At 35.4% G+C, this 21,740-nt stretch overlaps 1 protein-coding gene across 2 annotated transcripts in view; it reads right to left on the reverse strand.

Annotated features, from left to right (window-relative positions):
• The window catches only part of DPP10 (dipeptidyl peptidase like 10), a 716,172-nt gene that overhangs the window by 146,470 nt on the left and 547,962 nt on the right, over positions 1 to 21,740 (reverse strand). For both annotated transcript variants that reach the window (XM_043488102.1, XM_043488101.1), the window contains 2 exons: positions 21,109 to 21,161; positions 20,927 to 21,008 (listed from right to left, as the gene is read on the reverse strand). In XM_043488102.1, the coding sequence (XP_043344037.1) occupies positions 20,927 to 21,008; positions 21,109 to 21,161 (135 nt within the window). The remainder of the gene's footprint in view (positions 1 to 20,926; positions 21,009 to 21,108; positions 21,162 to 21,740) is intronic.

The raw sequence follows: 21,740 nt of genomic DNA on the forward strand, positions 1-21,740 counted from the left end.
GAATTATTGGAGAGCTGCAGAGAAGTGAGAGAAACATAAGGAGATAAAAATGCAATCTTTCTTAGCAATTATCATTTACTAGTTTGAATGACCATTCTGAAAAGAAGTTCCATCTAAAAACTGACTAACACTAGTTCATTTGTAGAGATACAATGACAGGTAAAGTTTTGGGGGAAATTTTAAAATTATGATCATAGACTCTTCCATTTGAGTCAATTTAAATAATTACCCTCTATTCTTGGAGAAGCAGGAAGTGGAATGAGATCTCAATGATACTATACTATTAACTAAGGTATATGACATCTAAAACTGAACCTCCAAATAGCTTCCCTATATGGATCTTCTGATTCTACAGGTATTGATACAATAGACAAACAATATGATCCCTCTTAAAACTGACTCTTTTTCACATTAGCCGTTGGTGGGTGGTGGGTGTATTTATAAGATTAATGCATATACTTCTTTAAAGTTAGAGCATTCAAAACAGAGACTATTAGTGGTTGAAAATCAGATGCCCAGACAGATAGCAAGATGCTTTAACAGGAAACTCTAAATTCAGCCTCCAGAGATAACTTGATATCATAAGTCTTGAAGAGATATAGTATGATTCAGAAGCAAATGAACAGTATAATTCTAGGTGGGGAGGGGAGGGTCATGTTCTCTAGTGCATATACATTATTGGGTTTAAATGGAGGATGGAATGAGACAACATAAAAAGACATGATAGCTTGACTTAAACTTTCAAAGCATGTCCCTGAGTAAAAGAATTTCAAGTAATAAGAAGGGGTTTCATTAGGTCCCATTTGTTTAGTTTTGCTTTTATTTCCAATATTCTGGGAGGTGGGTCATAGAGGATCTTGCTGTGATTTATGTCGGAGAGTGTTTTGCCTATGTTCTCCTCTAGGAGTTTTATAGTTTCTGGTCTTACATTTAGATCTTTAATCCATTTTGAGTTTATTTTTGTGTATGGTGTTAGAAAGTGTTCTAGTTTCATTCTTTTACAAATGTGGTTGACCAGTTTTCCAGCACCACTTGTTAAAGAGGTTTTCTTGTATATTATCTATGGTGAAACAGATCACCAGCCCAGGTGGGATGCATGAGACAAGTGCTCGGGCCTGGTGCACTGGGAAGACCCAGAGGAATCGGGTGGAGAGGAAGGTGGGAGGGGGGATCGGGATGGGGAATACATGTAACTCTATGGCTGATTCATATCAATGTATGACAAAACCCACTGAAATGTTGTGAAGTAATTAGCCTCCAACTAATAAAAATAAATAAATAAATAAAAGAATGACTCATAGAGAAAATAAAAAAAAAAGGGGGGGGGAAGGATGATGAAAAAGAGGAGGGAAAAAAAAAAAGATGAAGACAAGAATGAGAATTGATGAAATACACAAAGAATATATTTTCTCAATTCATTTAGGCTGCATAGGCTGCAAATCTGTTGTTCAGAATCCTTCATCACATAGTTCAAGCAAACAGATGTCTTGTAATATCTTTTATTCTACCAAAGAAGACCATCAAGTTTTGCATGGACCCCATCACTGCAGCAATTAAATCTCCTTGCTCCAAGCTTAGTGATCCTCATGCAGACTTTATCAATGAAATCTCTCCTGTCATTTATTCCCATTTGCATCAGACCACTCCAGATTTTAGCTTTGGCCACCAACAACTGATCTTCCACCATGTCATCACCGCTATAAGAGCACTCAATACTCCTAGCCCTTTACCCTCTCAACCATCTATGCTCTTTTACTCTATATTTGAAAACTAGTATAGCACTCCAAAACCAACCAATCTCTCTCTACTTTTTCCCTTGTCTACGGGTCCCTTCTCCTTCTTTGCTATATCTGAACCCTGGTCTCCTTTGAGGATATTATTACCCAGAAGCCCTCTCTAATGATCCCTGTTTAACATCTCATGCCTCAAGATGCTCATTGCCCCCTTTTGTTCCTTTAGAACATAATTCTTCCACCCCGTTATAAAAAATCCTTTTTGTAGGAGGCTCATGCCATCCAGCTTTACCATTCTTTGGCTCTTTAGTGCAGAAAAGTAATATTCTAAAACACTGGTCATAAAAATACTAATTCTGATAGGCAGTGTATGAAGAACAACAACAAAAAAAGACCATGTAGTCTATGGAGGGATTCAGTAAATTATGGTGCATGAGCAAAATCCAGTCTGCCCCTGTTTTTGTATGACTAATGAGCCAAGAAGGATTTCTGTAGACCAACATGTGCAATTAATTTGATGGCAGGAAACACTTACTTGGAATCCTAATTAAGTAAAAAGTTATTCCACACACACACAAAAAAAAATCATTCTTATTGGTTCAGTTCAGCTCAGTCACTCAGTCGTGTCTGACTCTTTGTGACCCCATGAACCACAGCATGCCAGGCCTCCCTGTCCATCACCAACTCCCGGAGTCCACCCAAACTCATGTCCATTGATTCAGTGATGCCATCCAGCCATCTCACCTTCTGTTGTCCTCTTCTCCTGCCTTCAATCTTTCCCAACATCAAATGAGTCAACTCTTTGCATCAGGTGGTTAAAGTATTGGAGCTTCAGCTTCAACATCAGTCCTTCCAATGAACACCCAGGACTGATCTCCTTTAGGATGGACTGGTTGGATCTCCTTGCAGTCCAAGGGACTCTCAAGAAACTTCTCCAACACCACAGTTCAACAGCATCAATTCTTCTGTGTTCAGCTTTCTTTATAGTCCAACTCTCACATCCATACATGGCCACTGGAAAAACCATAACCTTGACTAGACGGACCTTTGTCAGCAAAGTAATGTCTTTGCTTTTTGATATGCTTTCTAGGTTGGTCATAGCTTTTCTTCCAAGGAGCAAGTTTCTTTTAATTTCATGTCTGCAGTCACCATCTGCAGTGATTTTGGAGCCCAGAAAAATAAAGTCTGACACTGTTTCCACTGTTTCCCCATCTATTTGCCATGAAGTGATGGGACCAGATGCCATGATCTTAGTTTTCTGAATGTTGAGCTTTAAGCCAACTTTTTCACCCTCCTCTTTCACTTTTATTGAGAGACTCTTTAGTTCCTCTTCACTCTCTGCCATAAGGGTGGTGTAACCTGCACATCTGAGGTTATTGATATTTCCCCCAGCAATCTTGATTCCAGTTTGTGCTTCATCCAGCCCAGCATTTCTCATGATGTACTCTACATATAAGTTAAATAAGCAGGGTCACAATATACAACCTTGACGTACTCCTTTTCCAAACCAGTCTGTTGTTCCATGTCCAGTTCTAACTGTTGCTTCCTGATCTGCATACAGGTTTCTCAAAAGTAGATAAATATTATAAAACATTGTATCCAATTGTTTTTCTTTTTTAAATTACTTCAGGAGAATTTTCTGGCAACTTCTTTTCTGTCTTGTTATATAAAAACTTACATAACTATCTTAATTTTGCCTCTTGTCCTGCAAAACCAAAAAGATTTATTATCTGGCCCTGTCATAGACAAAGGTTTGCTGACCCTTCATTTGGGGTAAACAACTAAGAAATATTGATTGAACTGTATTAACAGTTTTTTCCTTCCTCCCTTCCTTTGTCCATCCTGCCTTCTTTCCTTCTTTTTCTTCCTCCTTCCTCCAGCCTTTCTTCTTTTCTTTCTTTCACTCTTTCTCTCTCTCTTTCTTTCTGTCTTTCTTCCTTTCTATTCAAGATCATTCAAAGCTTTTGCTAACTTCATTGTGAAACACTGAGCTCCACTGAGATCCATATAACATTTCCTAAAGTACATTTGACCATGATTCAAAAAAAAAAAAAAAAAAATCAGACCATTTAGCAGCAAAATATTCTAGGAAAAACTTTTTTTACATGCAATTTAAAGTGAGTCTTGTATCTTAAATAAGAATTAACTGGTATGTGATCATTATTTGTATCCTTGAAGACCTATTATTTTCAGTTTTCAAACTGCAGTAACACTTCTGCAAGTTACAGGTCAAATTTTTGTCAGCAAAATTCAGTAGCAGTAACAAAACTCATCTTGAGAAATTAAACATCTAGAATTGATTGGAATGAATTGACTGATTTAGAGCAATATTTTCATATTGTTCTTAAAAACAGGGTTTACAATCCACCAAATATTTAACCATTATAGATTTCGAGGCAAACTAAGTGAAGCCTTTTCTGTCCCAGCAGATCCTTTATTTTGTTTTCCTTCATCTTTTAGATTCTCTGATGCAATGATCCAAACATCCAGAGCAAATACATAAAATTTTCCCCCAAAGTCTTTTCAAATAACTTTCTTCTTTTGTAAAGTCTCTTTTTATTTTGAGAATAAATGCACATTATTTTCAAATCCCTACCTCTCCAGAAAAAGAAAAAGAAAAACAACCATGGTTCCAAAGAAACAAACCCACTATTTCCCTCTTTAAAAAATACATGCATTCAACTAGCCTTATCTGCATGTTATTGTGCTATAACTATTGCATATTGTCCACATTTTCTTGATTTATCATCTTCTGCTTCTAGATTTTAAATGTCTTAGCAGTTCTGTAATTTCACTCTATCCAGATTCTCTAGTGACTAACATAGAAGATTCTAAAGAGAAACTACTTATTCTCTAAAAATTCTAGTGGCTTTTTTTTTTTTACACAAGAAATGTTTTCTACATATTACTAATTTAATTCTTGAAGGTCTTCACCTTTGGGAGTAATATATGCTATCAGAACTGAATTCATGCTAGCTGAATTACTTAATACATATTTTATTAACCATATAATTAAAACTGGATCAACCACCAAAAGAATATACCCTGGTTTTAGAAATAAAATCCATAAGAACTAGAATCACAAAAACTTACAATGATTTAGAAAGAAATTAAAATAATTATATATTGTTAATCACTTATAAGGTACCCAACTGGTTTCAAATTTTAAAATGTAATAGGAACAAACATGTTTTATAAAATTAACATTTTCTTATGAATGCATGATTCTACTAATTCTCTGATCGAAAAGAGTAAATAGACTATCACATACCTCTACATTTTAAAATTGTTTAACTGATAAGTTGATTTTTATTAGTCAACTAACAATTTGAAGTGCTTTGCATAAGTTACCATTGAGGAAATTCATAAGCTCATGTAAACTATAGAAATGCTGTAATTTAGTTTTCTAACCCCTCAACCACTTTTATTGTTAATCATTGTAAACAGTCTCACATGTACATACTTATAATATCTCAAAGCACATCATCATTTTTGCTTTGAACAGTAGTATGTTTTATACAGAAATTATAATTTAGTGCTTGGTATTTACTCATATGGTAACATTTCCAATGTTCTGCTTTTCATTCCTGAAGATCTAAGTTTCCCTCCGGTATCATTTTTCTTCAAACTGAAGAGATTCTTAAGCATGGTGTCCAATTCTTGTAGTTTTCTTTTACCTGAAATTGCTTTCCTTTCACCCTGATTTTCCATGGTTTCTTGCAGAAAGTCTGTAGGCATTCTAATTGTTGTCCTTTGCATGTTTTATATCGCAATGTTTCTCTGGCACCTTCAACATTTATTCTCTTTTTCTTCCGTTTTCAGTAGCTTGATTAATTTGTTCCCAAGACGGTCCTTTGGATTCCCCAGGTGGCTCAATGGTAAGGAAGCCACATGCCAGTTCAGGAGATGAGGGTTCGATCCCTGGGTCAGGAAGATGCCCTGGAGGAGGGCGTGGCAACTCGCTCCCGTATTTTGCCTGGAAAATCCCATGGACAGAGGAGCCTGCTGAGCCACAGTCCATGCGGCTGCAGAGTTGGACATGACTTAGTGACTAAACAAAAACAACACGTTCTTCTGGAATTTACATTTTTTCTTGAGGGGTGGGAAGGGTGTTACCGAACATCTTGAATATATAAATTTATAATTTTTATTAAATTTTAGAATTTCTGGTTATCACTTCCTCAAATATTTTTCCTGCCTCATTCTCTTCTCCTTTTAAAATAACGGTTACCATAAAATTTGACTTTTTGCAGTTTTATTGCTAGTTTGTGAGGCTCTATTTTTCACTTTTTTCTAAACCTTCTCACTAATTTTTTCAGATTAAATGATTTGTACTGATCTGTATGTCACTGCTCTCTCATTTTATTTGGGTTTAAATCTCATTCAGTTAATTTTTTTTAGGTGTTGTTTAGCAATTCTAAAAATGTCCATTTTAATTTTTTAAAGATTTTTGTATATATGTGTATAAAATAATTTTATATATGATAGGTAGCTAAACAAATAAATAGAGATAGAGATACACAGCTTTTACATATATTATATATATATATTTCTTTGCTGATATATTCTATCTTTTCATTTCTTTATTCATTTATTTTTGAGACGCTCATGGAACACAGAAGGCAACTTTAAGGACCTTGTTTGAAAATTCTGTTCCTTCTTAGTCTCTGACAATCATGGTCACCAAGGGGCTCATCCTCTTGCTCCTGTCTGAAAGACAGAGAAGTTTACTTTCAAAGATTCAGCTCCCTACATGTCCACCTCTGCCTCAGATATCGCTACTCTTAGGATAGAACCCTAAAGAAAACATACAAAATGAAGAGTTTGCCCCTTGCGTGTCACTTTACTATTATTTTTTGCTCCCTTCCAAAACCTGCTCACTTTTGTTCAGGCTCCAGCATAGTTTTCTTTTTTGTTTTTAATGTTTTGTCCAGAGTTTATAGTTGAATTTGCATGAAGACTATAAAAGTTCAATCTTCCATATCAGGTTTGAGAAACCACTTATTCAACTTAAATGGAGAATGCACTGGACATGCAGGTTGAAAGAAATTTTCCAGTATAAAATTTATCATATTCCTGGTGTAATATATACAGTTTCTTTTTCAGATTGAATTCATTGGTATTGGGTAAGTAACATAATTTTTAAAGTTATAGTGGTTTAAATTTGAGGAAAATTCTGGTTCTTAGAATAAAAGATCTGATATACTAATAGATACAAAACATTATGCTTCCAGGGACGAGATAGGACTTTTTTTTTTTTTTTTAAACCAGATTTAAAACTAGTTAGAATATAGTGTAAATTTTCTAAAGGAAAGTTACTTTGGAAAATATTCAATTTGGATAACATAAAAAGAAGTAAAAAGTGAACTAGTTTATTTACTATTACTATTTACTATTCGTGAACAAGTTTATTTACTCTTAAAAGCCAAACTTGGCTATGTTCACCCCATGCTCTTGTTTAGTTCTGGGTACATAAAGTGTGATTATTAGAATACTTTTGAATGGATGGAGATTTGAGGACCAATTTTTAATATAATTACCTCCTATTCTTTCCCTTGTGGCTCAGCTGGTAAAGAGACCACCAGCAAAGCGGGAGACCTGGGTTTGATTCCTGGGTTTGGAAGATCCTCTGGAAAACGGAAAGGCTACCCACTCCAATATTCTGGCCTGGAAAATTCCATGGACTAGTATAGTCCATGGGGTCGCAAAGAGTCGGACACCACTGAGCGACTTGCATTTTCACTTTCACCTATTCTACTTTTCATAATTGCGTACTTTAGAAATTAGAAATATCCACATTCTGAAAAAGTTATACCACTTCGCTTTTAGAAAGACCTATTACATTAGTTCCTGCTTTCACTAATGGAAAGAAACCCAGAGGACTTCTGTTTTAACAAAACACGGAGAAAAGCTCAAATAGCGTTCTGCCTTTGTTTTGCAGGGAGGGCATCACAGAGGCACTGCAGACCGCTCTCAGCGAGAGTGGCGCCACCTAGCCGCTCCCTCAGGAACTACACCCATGTGAGACAGGCCGTCAGAGCTCTCAACAGTCTGTGAGCAACCCTGCTTTATCCTGATTAACTTTGTGAATCCATTAGCAAGATGCGTCCTCTGGTAACTGCTTCTTCATTTATGCTAGTTCATCTCCTAAATAGGGGTTTCACAGGAACACTCTACTTTCCCATAGTACGTTAGCCGGTTAGCGATCAACATCATTTAATATTCATCTTCAGCATCAGCAACTTTTTCCTAACAAGTAGAATTGAAGATGCCTGTCATGGTTGCTTTTCATTTGGCATTATATATGTAATTCTTTTATGTCCTTCATTCTTTCTCAAACTTTAATTTCTCTTCTAACCATTAAAACAATATAATAACATCAAATATTTTTAAAGACTAAATTACCTATTATACTGCTTCTCTAAACCAGGAGTTATTTTTTTAACTAACATATATCTCCTTGATACATTTGTCCCTGATTAGATTTCATACACAGATGAAATCTCATATAACCTCATATAATCTTATATAACCATTCCTAACATACAGTACATATATACATGTAATTTTATTATGCTATCAATAAAAATGTATTTTATTTAAAAATAAAACAAGTTCAAGAAAATACAATAAATTAAATAATATTAAAAGTCTCTCTCAAACCCCAGTTTGCTCTCATGGCACAACTACTCTTAAGAATGTCTTATGAATTCTAGAAATATTTAAACTATATATATATATTTAAATTGTATATATGTAATTTATATATATATAGTTAGTGTTGTTTTATTTACTACAATAATGAACATATTTATTAATTTAATTAACTTTTATTAGTGGATGGCACTGAATATTTGCACATGTGGAAGGATCATACTAATTTTAATGGCTTCTTAATATTTTATATTTCATGCACCCTAATTTATTTTACTAGTCTCATAATGATGACTTATTTAAGTTGTTTCTATTCTTTTATTCTGTTTTTTTAATTATAAATATTATTACAGTAAATTTTCTGATGTCTTTAGACATAGGTACTATATATCCACAAGATAAATTCTATATTTAGAATGGATAGATACTCTATTTCTTATTGGATATACTCATGGCCCATTAAAAATGTGTGTCTGTGTATGTGCGTATGTGGTTTATGTTTATTTTTGATTTCTAATTTAATTCCTTTATGGCCCAAGAACATACTTTGCTTGAATCCCATTAACCTATACTTATTTAGACTTGTTCTATGACCACTTTCAGTCAGTCAGTTAGTTCAGTCACTCAGTCGTGTCCGACTCCTTGTGACCCCATGAATCGCAGCACGCCAGGCCTCCCTGTCCATCACCAACTCCCGGAGTTTATTCAAACTCATGCCCATCAAGTCGGTGATGCCATCCAGCCACCTCATCCTCTGTCATCCCCTTCTCCTCCTGCCCCCAATCCCTCCCAGCATCAGGGTCTTTTCCAATGAGTCAGCTCTTCGCATGAGGTGGCCAGAGTATTGGAGTTTCAGCTTCAGCATCAGTCCTTCCAATGAACACCCAGGACTGATCTCCTTTAGGATGGACTGGTTGGATCTCCTTGCAGTCCAAGGGACTCTCAAGAGTCTTCTCCAACACCACAGTTCAAAAGCATCAATTCTTCAGCGCTCAGCTTTCTTTGCAGTCCAACTCTCATATCCATACATGACCACTGGAAAAACCATAGCCTTGACTAGATGGACCTTTGTTGGCAAAGTAATGTCTCTGCTTTTGGATATGCTTTCTAGGTTGGTCATAACTTTCCTTCCAAGGAGTAAGCGTCTTTTAATTTCATGGCTGCAGTCACCATCTGCAGTGATTTTGGAGGCCAAAAAATAAAGTCAGTCACTGTTTCCACTGTTTCCCCATCTATTTCCCATGAGGTGATGGGACCAGATGCCATGATCTTAGTTTTCCGAATGTTGAGCTTTAAGCCAACTTTTTCACTATTGTCTTTCACTTTCATCAGGAAGCTTTTTAGTTCCTCTTCACTTTCTGCCATAAGGGTGGTGCCATCTGCATATCTGAGGTTATTGATATTTCTCCTGTCAATCTTGATTCCAGCTTGTGCTTCTTCCAGCCCAGCGTTTCTCATGATGTACTCTGCATATAAGTTAAATAAGCAGGGTAACAGTATACAGCCTTGTCATATTCCTTTTCCTATTTGGAACCAGTTTGTTATTCCATGTCCAGTTCTAACTGTTGCTTCCTGACGTGCATACAGGTTTCTCAAGAGGTGGGTCAGGTGGTCTGGTATTCCCATCTCTTTCAGAATTTTCCACAGTTTATTGTGATCCACACAGTCAAAAGCTTTGGCATAGTCAATAAAGCAGAAATAGATGTTTTTCTGGAACTCTCTTGCTTTTTCAATGATCCAGCGGATGTTGGCAAACTGGTCCTTGGTTCCTCTGCCTTTTCTAAAACCAACTTGAACATCTGGAAGTTCACGGTTCACGTATTGCTTAAGTGCACTTAAAAATGCCCTGTACTCTGTACTGTGTCATGATTAATTGTGTTGATCAAATCTTTTATATCCTTACTGATTTTCCATATAACTATATGGATTTTCCTTAAGACTATATCTTTTATAAGACAAGTATTGAAATTACCAGCCAAAATTGTCAATTTGTGTCTTTCTCTGAGTTTCTGAAATCTGCTAAAGAGTATATTTGCTTTCAATTTTTTCCTGGCTCTGGAGAATTATTACTTCATGTTCCTTAAAGACAATAGTTTAGGTTGTGGTCGATTCATAGTATCATAAAACATAGAGTTTCTTTTCACATGTTCAGTATCTTTGTTGTTCTTAAGAAGCAGAGCAAGGGGAGAGTTCCTCTGCCACATCACAGAAGGATAGCTGGAATTATTTCTGACATGAGGAATCTTGACATCAATGTAGACCAGTTTGCTCAGAGAGTTCTCTTCATGCCGTTTTATGAAAAACCAGCAAATCACTAGAATACTGAACTTTACCTAATTGGAATCTTCATACCTCAGGGTTTGTATAGGATGGCTTCATATCTTATGATAAACACTACTATAATCATATTATTAAATTTTTATTTAGACCGATAAGGGAGTATGACTTGACAGCACTGTAGAATAACCCTGTATGGTTAAAAGTTAGAATAATAGATATACAAGAGCTTAGCTGCAGTGAAACAGAAAGAGTCTAATATTTAGAAACCTTCACTGATCATCATCTATGTTGCTATTCCATTCAAATGGTCTGCCTAGCAGGATCTGTTCAAAGTAGTCAGTACATTGGATTATGTATGGTCTAGATTTTTAGCTTAAAAATCTGCAATCCTAAATATCTCTAGCTCTAACACCATAATATATTATTTAATTCAACATTGGGAGCAGCATGAGACAAGAAGTGCAACAGAAATTGTTCTTTATGTTGGGGAACAAACAAATAGGGAAAAATGATATGGCTGTTGCATTTATCTTATTATTACTAAATAACTCAAAATTGTTTAAATGTAAGTTAAGAAAACACAGTGAGTTTTGATTACAGTGAATTTTTATGGTTATTCATTCTAGTTCAAGTCTGCTGACATATTTTATAGTTTGTTTATTTTTTCAAAAGATGAGATATTTGGAAATAATGTATAAATTATAAGTTTCTGTTATTAAAAGTATAAACAAAATAATTCAAGCATGTGATTCCATACAAGTCTACTCTATTTCCTTTCAAATTGAGAACTTCCTTATAGTCCAGAAGATGTCTTTAAGTAATGGTCTAAATCTTGGTATATAACTCTAAAACTCAGCTGGTTGTTTACTGCTTCCAAGAAATTGCTCCATCACCTCAGAGAGGACTCCCCCTGCAAAGTGAGGTCGTGTTAGGATCTTCTTGCTGTAGGTGTTTCCAAAGATGAGTATTCTCATCTCTAAGTCTATTTCCTTTGAGTTCCTAGAATAGATAGCATGCCATTTATGCACCTAATAAGTAACAAGTTCATAAGACCTAGTGAAAAGCTCTATAAAATTTTATAATTCATATTGGTTAAACCAAATGAAGCACTTTAAATCAGAATAAAGACTACCACCTCCCCCCGGAAGAGATAAGTAAAATTTAGATGTTCTGTCATTAAAATTGGCATTTTATATATACAGTTTTGAATTCCATTTGATTTTTCCAAATGTTGAATAAATACAGCATACATAAATGGTATTCTCAAATGGCATACAGTGAACTGATGGTGCTCTTTTCTTGTTTTTAGTTATTAATATTATTATTATTAGATATAAGTTTGGTAGTATTTCTAGTCACTCTCTAAATCTAAGTCAGGGCTGGCCTTACTTACAACTGTCAGTATCTAAAAATCTTCCATTTTCACATGCTAGCAGAGGTTACAACATCTTCTCTAAGAAGTTTCTTTTTTATTATTTTCAATGAAAAATTCATGCTGCTAACTCCATAGCTCAATATACAGTTATAAATGCTATGAGAATTACAGAACTTGAACTCCTGTTTTCAGAGAATTTATTTACAGACCAAAGCAGTTAAAGAGTTTGTTTACAGACCAAGGCAGTCATCAAAGTCAAGTCACCCCTTACTTACCAAGTGATTTCTAATACTGCCAGTGCAAAGCCTTTAAAAGCAATGCAAGTATCGCTACCAGTATGTGAGTTGCTAAGTTTTCTCCTTACATTGAAATAAGCAACACTTAACTGGAAGAAAATAATCTGAAATATGTGCTCATAAAGGATAGGAATTTCATTTTCCATTCCTTTTGGAAATCTGTGAATTTGGTAGAAAAGTCATAAATATGCTGCTTAAATAATAAGACACCAAGAGAGAGTTGGACTGTGAAGAAAGCTGAGCACTGAAAAATTGATGCTTTTGAACTGTGGTGTTGGAGAAGACTCTTGAGAGTCCCTTGGAACTGCAAGGAGATCCAACCAGTCCATCCTGAAGGAGATCAGTCCTGGGTGTTCATTGGAAGGACTGATGCTGAAGCTGAAACTCCAATACTTTGGCCACCTCATGCGAAGAATTGACTCATTGGAAAAGACCCTGATGCTGGGAGGGATTGGGGGCAGGAGGAGAAGGGGATGACAGAGGATGAGATGGCTGGATGGCATCACCGACTCGATGGGCATGAGTTTGAGTAAACTCCGGCAGTTGGTGATGGACAGGGAGGCCTGGTGTGCTGCGACTCATGGGGTCGCAAAGAGTTGGACACGACTGAGAGACTGAACTGAAGAGATTTATATTGGATAGTAGTGGAAATTACTTTTCCTTTAAATTATATATTGTAATTACATAGTTTTCCACATATACACTTACACTGTTATCTTATTTTTCTTATGTGAGCATGTACTTCCTGTCACACTTGCCTACATCATGTGTGTGGGTATGTGGGAGCATGCATTCAGTCACTCCATCCCGTCCAACTCTTTATGGCCCCATGGACTGTAGCCAGCAAGTTTCTTCTGTCCATGGGATTTTCCAGGAAAGAGTACTGGAGTGGGTTGCCATTTCCTCCTCCAGGGTGTCTTCCTGACCCAGGGATCGAACCTACATCTCCTGTGTCTCCTGGACTGCAGGCAGATTCTTTACTTGCTGAGCCATCAGGGAACCCCCGCCAACATGACACACTAATGTAAACACGTACTTGATTACAATGAAAAAGTATCAATCAAAATGCTTGAGATATTTTAAGGGCATTTTTGTGATTTTTTTTTTTAAACCCAATTATCCTAATTTGGTTCATCAGTTACCACTAGTCAAAATATTGATTATAGAAAAATTGTAGCTTCTTGATACTGATTTTCCTTATCCCAAACTTGCCCTGAAGAAGGACATCACAATCCACTCCAGTATTCTTGCCTGGAGAATCCCATGGACAGAGAAGCCTGGCAGACTATAGTCCCTGGGGTCTCAAAGCTTTAGACACCACTGAAGCAACACCACTGAAGTGACTGAACGCATGCACACACAGACCTTGCCTCTCAGTGGCTGTTTGTCTTTATTTATTTCTATGTCCCCTCTGGTATGCTGGTACGCTGGGATTCTAAACCACATTTTTTCCAAATGTACATGACACCAGCAGCAGGGAGTGAATGTACACATGAGTATGCACATGTATATCTTACATTTGCAAATGCTTATCATATATCTCTTGAATATATCTTAATGATATTTAAAATGATCACTTTTGTACTGGAAAAAAAAACAGATACTAGCATATGAAGCAAAATCCTGTTTTATAGTGGGGGACATGAGATCTCAACGACATGTTTGAAAAATGCTACCTTACACATCTGCTTTTAAACCAAGGAGGATTAAGATCATCCTGGAAAGTCAATAAAATAGTTCAAAATGTTTATTAATTAAAATGCAAGCAAGTTACGCCAAAGATATTGAAACTGTTCTAGAGGCAAAGAACACTTGCTAATCGCTTAAGATTTTAATACAATTTTAAGGTAAGTATCTAGTAGGTAAAAATGCAGGTGATAGGAAATTTGATAGTTTTGTACTCATATTTGGAAGGGCTTCCTTGGTGGCTCAGTGGTAAAGTATCTACCTGCCCATGTCTGAAAGATCCCCTGGAAAAGGAAATAGCAACCCACTCCAGGATTCTTGTCTGGGAAATCCCACGGACATAGGAGCCTGGCAGGCTACAGTCCATGGGGTTGGTTGCAAAGAATCAGACACCACTCAGAGACTAATAAACAGCAACAGTTTGTATTTGGAAAATCACTTAAACATTATGTTTTTCAGAAATATAGCTAATAAAGTGCAGAAATGTGATTTCTCTAAACACCTAAGTTGTGAGAAATTAAGTAACACACTGGATATGTTTAAAGCTTTATGCCATTGAAAGAACAGGTATGGTGATTTTATTTTACCCTAAATAGGCTGAAAGAAATACTAGCAGTATCTAACACGGAGTCTATCTTATGTCGTGTTCTCATCCCATGAAAAAGTAGAGAGCAGTAAAAACCTTCTGGAGGTGACAGAGATGTTTATGTTGTTGACAGTGGTTATGCTTTCATGGTGTTTATTACTTTCATCTCATCAAGTTTTCTACATTAAATACGTACAGTCTTTTGTATGTATTCAATGCAAAGTACAGCCTCTAGGATGCACAAATTTTTATTTGTATTCAGTAAAGTGGCTTAAATAAATTAGGAGTCTAAATGAGATGATTTGTAAAATCTATAGAAATGCACATATAATTTATGTATAATAAGTACTTTATAAATACTTTATAGTTTTTATTGTTCAACCGCAAGCAAGTTTTCTCAGTTTAAAACCTGATTTATTCGTCTCTTAAATATATATTTTTTTTAATCAAATCAGTGCTAGATTATACTAATGGCCTCTAAACCTAGCTCTCTGCCTTTAGTTACCTACACCCTGCTATAAACTTTCCTGCCAAACATGTCTTTTCATGTATGATATCTTTTCATATTATGCCATTCTCAAAACCTTCTTTGGCATCCCATTATCCATGGTGACAACAGTTAGTCTTTCATTAGTGTCTTATCAAATAAACCTCTTGCCTTGTGCTAAATGAATTTTTATGAAGAAGGAAGAGGGGATGGGAGATGAGGGAAAGACAGAAGAGAGAGAGAGGATAAAGACATTTAGCGTATTCTTTATTCTGTCTTCCCGGGAAATGACTATAGGTCAGTGGTGGAAGATAGCAGTGCATATAAATAATATAAAATATTTAAAATTTGAGATAAAAAAAAAGAATGTTAGACTATGGAGGGGTAAGCAATTCACTTAGATGCAGACATATTAGGGAAAAAATTGTCAGAGAGGATGGAAAGTCTTTGACTGAGTTCTGATGAAAAGAAAACAATGGCTGGGTCTAGAAAGGGAAATGTCTTAGAACATAAAGCAGCCCCGTGTCACCCTCTGGAAATCACAGAGTTTAGTTCGGGTAGAGCAAACTCTGTGCTGTGTGCTGTGACGAAGTGTCAGGAGTCAGACGATGTGACACCTTCGTCACCTCTTGTGAGTCACATCAGTGGCACTCTGGGTCACTTCAGTGACATTTCATAAGCTTGTGGCAGCTGGTAAGAATCTCATTATTAACCATACCTCTGCAGGTGTGAATCAGAGTGGCTAGCCACTGAAGAAGGGATGTTAGAAAATAAGCTGCAAAATGTTTTAGGGGAGGGATGATGAAACTCTGCACTAACTATGTTAATACAAGAGAGGACAAGTGAGAATCAAATGAATAGGTATCATTTATTGTGTGCTTACTATGATGTGATGGCTAATTTTATGTGTAAATTTGGCTAAGTGTTGGTGTCTCTTTGGTCAAACACTACTCCTGTTGTGAATGTAATTAAAAGGTATGAGTAGCATTTATAATCAGTTCACTTTAACTAAGGAATAATATGGTTTGCCCTTTCTGATCAGTTGAAAACCTTAACAGCAAAAACAGGCTTCCTGAAGGAGGAGTTCTGCCTCAGTTCTGCAGCTCAAGATTGTGATACTAAATCTTATCAGAGTTTCCAGCTGACCAGACTGCTGCCATAATGCAAGAGTCAATTTTCCTATCTCTCTCTGAATAGACATACACATATATATGATACATACACATATATACACATATACATATTAATACTGTTTTCTGGAAATCAGCTTGTGCATATGACCTATCTCATTTAAACTGAGGATAGATATGATTTTCTTTCATTTTGAAAACAAGCAAGCTTAAAGCTTTCAACCTTCCATGAGTCACAAAATAAAAAACATAGAATCTGAGGTTGAACTGAGTTGTTTTTTTTTTCTGATTCTAGATAGTGTGTTTTAGTCAGTGAAACGTTTTTTCCTTCTTACGCTCAAATTTCATTTGATTTTCAAAATCTTTCAATTCTTATGGTAGAATTATAGGTAAGTATAATTAATTTTTATATATGAATTTGTGTGTTTGAGTCAGTCACTGAGTCGTGTCCGACTCTGTGACCCCATGGACTGTAGCCCACCAGGCGCCTCTGTCCAAGGGATTCTCCAAGCAAGAGTACTGGAGTGGGTTGCCATTTCTTTCTCCAATATATGAATTTAGATGAATTCATATAATTATAGGAACTATATGAATTTTCAAAATGTTTTACAATGAGTGATTTTAACTTTTATATGATGAAGCTATTTTGAAAAGAAAAAGGCTATACCTTCTTAAACCAGAATTCTTTTCAAATGAATGACTAATATACCTTTTCTTGTTTCAGGATTCATTATTTCTTTCTATAATACATTTGCTACAACTAAAGTAATCTACTCACTGCCTTTTCTAAATAATACATGTTGTATCACACATTTTCCCCATGTAATTGGACCCATCCAAGTTGTTTTTCCCTATACCTAGTGCTACTAAAAGCTTCCACATCCTTTAAATTCTAATTAAGACTTTCTTTATCTATGAATTATACCTAACCTCTTACCTTTCTTCTCTATAGCCAGGGGTTTAATTTATAGCAAATAAAGTTAGAAACTGAGAATTAAAGATAAAAAATGAATTGTCCTTAGTTTATAAACACTATAAGACTCATTTAAATTAATTGCAATGGCTCATCTCTGATAAATCATATTGAAGAGTTTGCTGATGGCTTCAAATATTGACAAAGCCTGTCATTCACATGAAATGGACCATTAGCCATTTGTAGAGATAACTCTTTAATTATAATATGCTGAATTTATGTTTACTTGCACAAAACAACCTCAATAAGAGTGGAATTTATAGCGAACTTTCCCAAATGACTTTGGAAAATGCCATTACACAGAACTTAACCTCATTTCTTCACAAATTTAGTGACGTCAAAAGTCCTAAAGAAGTTAAAATTCAAGTGACAAAGTTTTTTTTTTGTTTATCTTTTAAAAACAATAAAATCTAAAACCTCTAAAATCCTATATGCTTCTTTTCAAAATGCTTCGTATTAATACATTAAATAAGATAGCATTATTAGTAAAGCACTGTTATTGTCAGCACTTTACAGATAAGGAGACTAAGGCATATGGAGATTAAGTACTATTCTCAAAGATAGTAATGTATAAGGATTCAATCACCTGCAAAATGACTCCCTTGAGAAGATCTATGATTTTTATAAACTTTTAGTACTTTATGATTTTTTCAAATATGCTAAAGAATAATTAATCAATAACAAATATGAATCATTAAAGAAAATGCATGCAACTAATACTACTTCATTGAGAGTATGAAACTGTTATTTTGTCATAAACTTTGGCACCGAATTTTTCTCCTCTCAGACTTGGAGAACAAGAGTCATTTATAGATGTTTCCTAAGGCCTCTCTAGTGCCACAAACATGAGGTTCTCTTGGGTTTCTGTGTTCTGACATTTTGTGTGTTTAGAACCTGCCTCTGCCCTGCGAACCAGCTCTCTAATTGTCAGCAGCAGAGGAAAATGAGGAGGACTACAGTGACTGCCCACTTCCCCGCTGCCCATGAACACATTGATTCTTGCCTTCTCTGAATCAGACTTGCATCTTTATATCTAGCATATTCTGTGTACCTTCTGCTGCCAGCTTTCAGGAATATCATAATGGAATGGATCTAGAGACAGTCCTACATAGGAATATAAATACACTGTTTTAAATGTCTCTAAAATAGACACACGATAAAGACAAACATACTGTTATAATCTATGGTATTAGAATTGTCAGGGAGTTAGAGTAGAAACAAATAAAGAGTCCAAGATGGCAGAACAACGCAGGTTGGGGGTGCCCACAAAAGAGGAAGTCGAGGACCTGAGTGAGAACCTCTGGTCCTGGGCATAAATAATCAGGTGAATACTTGAACCACCGCCTATTTTTTCATAGGATGTAACCCACCAGATTCCACAGGGAGGAGACAGAAACGATAAAAAGGGAAGCCAAGAGGAATCAGGACCGCTTCAGGGGTTGACCTGTACCTGCATCTTGGAAGCCACTGCCCTTTGCCCCTGCCTGCTTCCCAGGTGAGCTGTAACCAAGCTGTAACTATAACTAGTTTGTTGCTATGAGTATGGTCTTCTGCCTTCTGTTTCATTGTTAAAAAGATTTGGAATGACAGACCACTTCTAGCTCAAACAGGCAGGATTTTATTAAACATTACTTGGTATCTGAGGATCCTTTGATCAGACATCCATAAATGACCTCTCCCATTCAGGAGTTGTTTCACTTGGTGTCTAATAAAAATAGTTTGCCCCCAAGTTTTAAGGCATCTTTTTTCAGGTTTGCAATGACTGCAAGGTTTTGAAGGCAGTGAGGCCAGCCTCAGGTGGTTGGGTGGAGCCTCTTAGACAAGTATATCACTGACTGTGGTTCAAGTCCCAACCTTTAAGTTAACATTCCCCAAGTCTATGCCTTCCTTCTTGTGGACATATAGATGGAATGCTTTCTCTAGGTTTGGCAACCTCAAAGCAGGTGCCTGGATTAAGGCCTGTTTTGGTGTAGCCTCTGCCTTCTGTTGAGGAGGTCCCCATGTCAATGGGATTACTTGACAGAATCACAGCAGTATTTTTTTTTTCATTTTTAAATTACTATTTGTTGTCTTTAAAATAATTTAATCAACCATTTAGAGTGGATATGACAGTGAATACACTGTTACATAGGATTTCTTTATAAAATACAACCATAAAGATGCTTAAGCAGCTTCAAGTCTAACGTCCGGCAACTTTGCACGTATTTCTCTCATTGTTATTGACAAACTTTTGTTTTAAAAAGTCTTAAAACTTAATCATGTATTAAGATAGACCTAATAGGCACACATAAAGCATTATACTTCCCACATGGAACACATCTGTAAAAGTTTATGTTAAGCCATTAATCAACTCATTATTTTCAGTCAGTATTACAGAGATCTGCTTTTGAACTTTAGAAATCAATTTCAAATCCAAGTTCATAGTTTTGTAAATTCAAAAACAAACATCAAAATAACCCATCAGAAGTAAGAACATATGATCCATTTTCTACATACTCAAACCAAATTAGTATAAAAATATCACTATCAAACTTGAATGAATATTAAGCCAAATTTAGAGAAAATTCTAGTCTTCAGTTATTTATTACAAAAGAAAAAGGAAACACTAACATTATACTAAGAAGGATAAAATCAATTCAATATTTGGCTTTTTGACAAGACAAATGTGAAATTTATAAATAACCAAAGCTGACCATGAAAAAAGAGAGGACAGAACCTACAAATAATATTAGAAAACATGAAAAAATAAATACAGAAACAAATGTAAAGATTAAAAAAACAGAGAAGTTAAATGTATTATGATAAAAATTTGAAAATTTAGCTGAAACGGAATTTTATAAATGCATAGATTACCAAAACCTTAATCTTATAGTCATAATAGAATAATTGTTTAAAAATCTTTCCACAGAAAAAGAAACTATCACACCATAACTAGACACATCTGTAGGTTAGCTAGTGCAAAAAGATTTTAATAAAATAAAAAGTATAGAAATTGGAATGAAGAAGCAATAATGTCACTATTAACAAAAAATATGACAGTCTGAAAAAACTAGGTATTGGTGAGGATATGAAACAAAGGGATTTCTCACACTGTTGCTAGTAGGCATATAAACACACACAAAATTTTAGAAATCAGGTTGGCTATATGTAGTACTTTTGAGCATGCTCAAGCCATGCAAAGAAGCAATACCACTTCCTGAGCGGTCTGCCCTTAAAGTCTATATCCAGGCCTGCATGAGACACACAGAAGAATATCGTGAAGCTCAAACTGCTTTTACATCAATCATTCTCTTTTTGAGCTTGTGATAATTTCAAAATTATTTCAGATTATTATGATTAAAAAAATCTTCTCTTAAGAGAACATTGTCAACTGTCGACTTCTATCTTAAATTTTTGCTCTGAACAATGCTTTAAGAATACATAAAACATTATGCAACTGGAATTTTGCAGAACTGGCCTTCATATTCTTGGATCTCTTCTGGGTTTCATTATCAACTAGCTGTTTAATCGCATATTACTCTATAAATGTTTACTTTTTAATTAATTGACAACATAATATTGGTACTGTTTGATATATTCTTAAATTGGAGTATTAGATAAAATATATTAAAGTAAATGGAAAACATCCACATAATAGGACAATTTTTATGAGACAGTGGCTTCTGTAAGCATTTTCCATAGGGCCCTGGCTGACAGTATTTGGTGCACATTAATGCCTGTACTCACCAGCTGCTGCCCTTGGACGCCCCAAGCCGCGTACTGCAGGACAGAGTCCTCTACTTCTGGAGGATTTAACTCCCAAACTTCCCTTGAAAAAAGGTAAATATTTTTATATGAACAAATTGACACCTACACCTACAGTTCAGTTGGACAGTTGCTCATGGAAACCAGATGATCATTGAACTTACCTAGTGTGTATATTGTAGATCACATACGAAGCAGTATACGAATAATGAAAAATCTGAAACAAAAAGAAGAGTTATAGTTTGGAGTAAAGGCTCTATTTTAATGAGTATGCATATGTTTTTGACTAAATCCTGGAAATGCAAAATTGGTTTTAGAGAGAATTCAAAATGTGATTCTTCATTACCTATAAAATAAAGTTCAAACTTTATTCAAGTTTGAATATCGAAACATTGATACTCCAGTGTTTGGGTATTTGTGTTCTATATGGTTTTCCACTCTTATCATCCACTACTTCTCTTCACCTGGCCTACACTTTACTATATTAGATAAATTCCTTCTGTATATCCTAAATGTCTTTCTTTATTTTCTAATTTAATTTTTTATAGGATATCCTATCTTCACTCAGATGAAAAATTTTCCTCCTTCCATTACAGCCTATCTATCTAGAGAATTTCTCTCTCTCAAAGTTTACTTTTGACTCTTAGGACATTCCACACCCTGTAGCACAAATTAGATAAGATTTTAAGTGCTTGTTTCCTTTCCCTACTGGAATCAGGCCCAGGTGTGGATTACCTTGGCATCCTCCACATTACCTTATACGGTATCAGGTTTGCCTGCAACACGCAATCAATAT

The sequence above is a fragment of the Cervus canadensis genome, chromosome 15 (assembly GCF_019320065.1).
Source record: "Cervus canadensis isolate Bull #8, Minnesota chromosome 15, ASM1932006v1, whole genome shotgun sequence".
Lineage (NCBI taxonomy): Eukaryota > Metazoa > Chordata > Mammalia > Artiodactyla > Cervidae > Cervus > Cervus canadensis.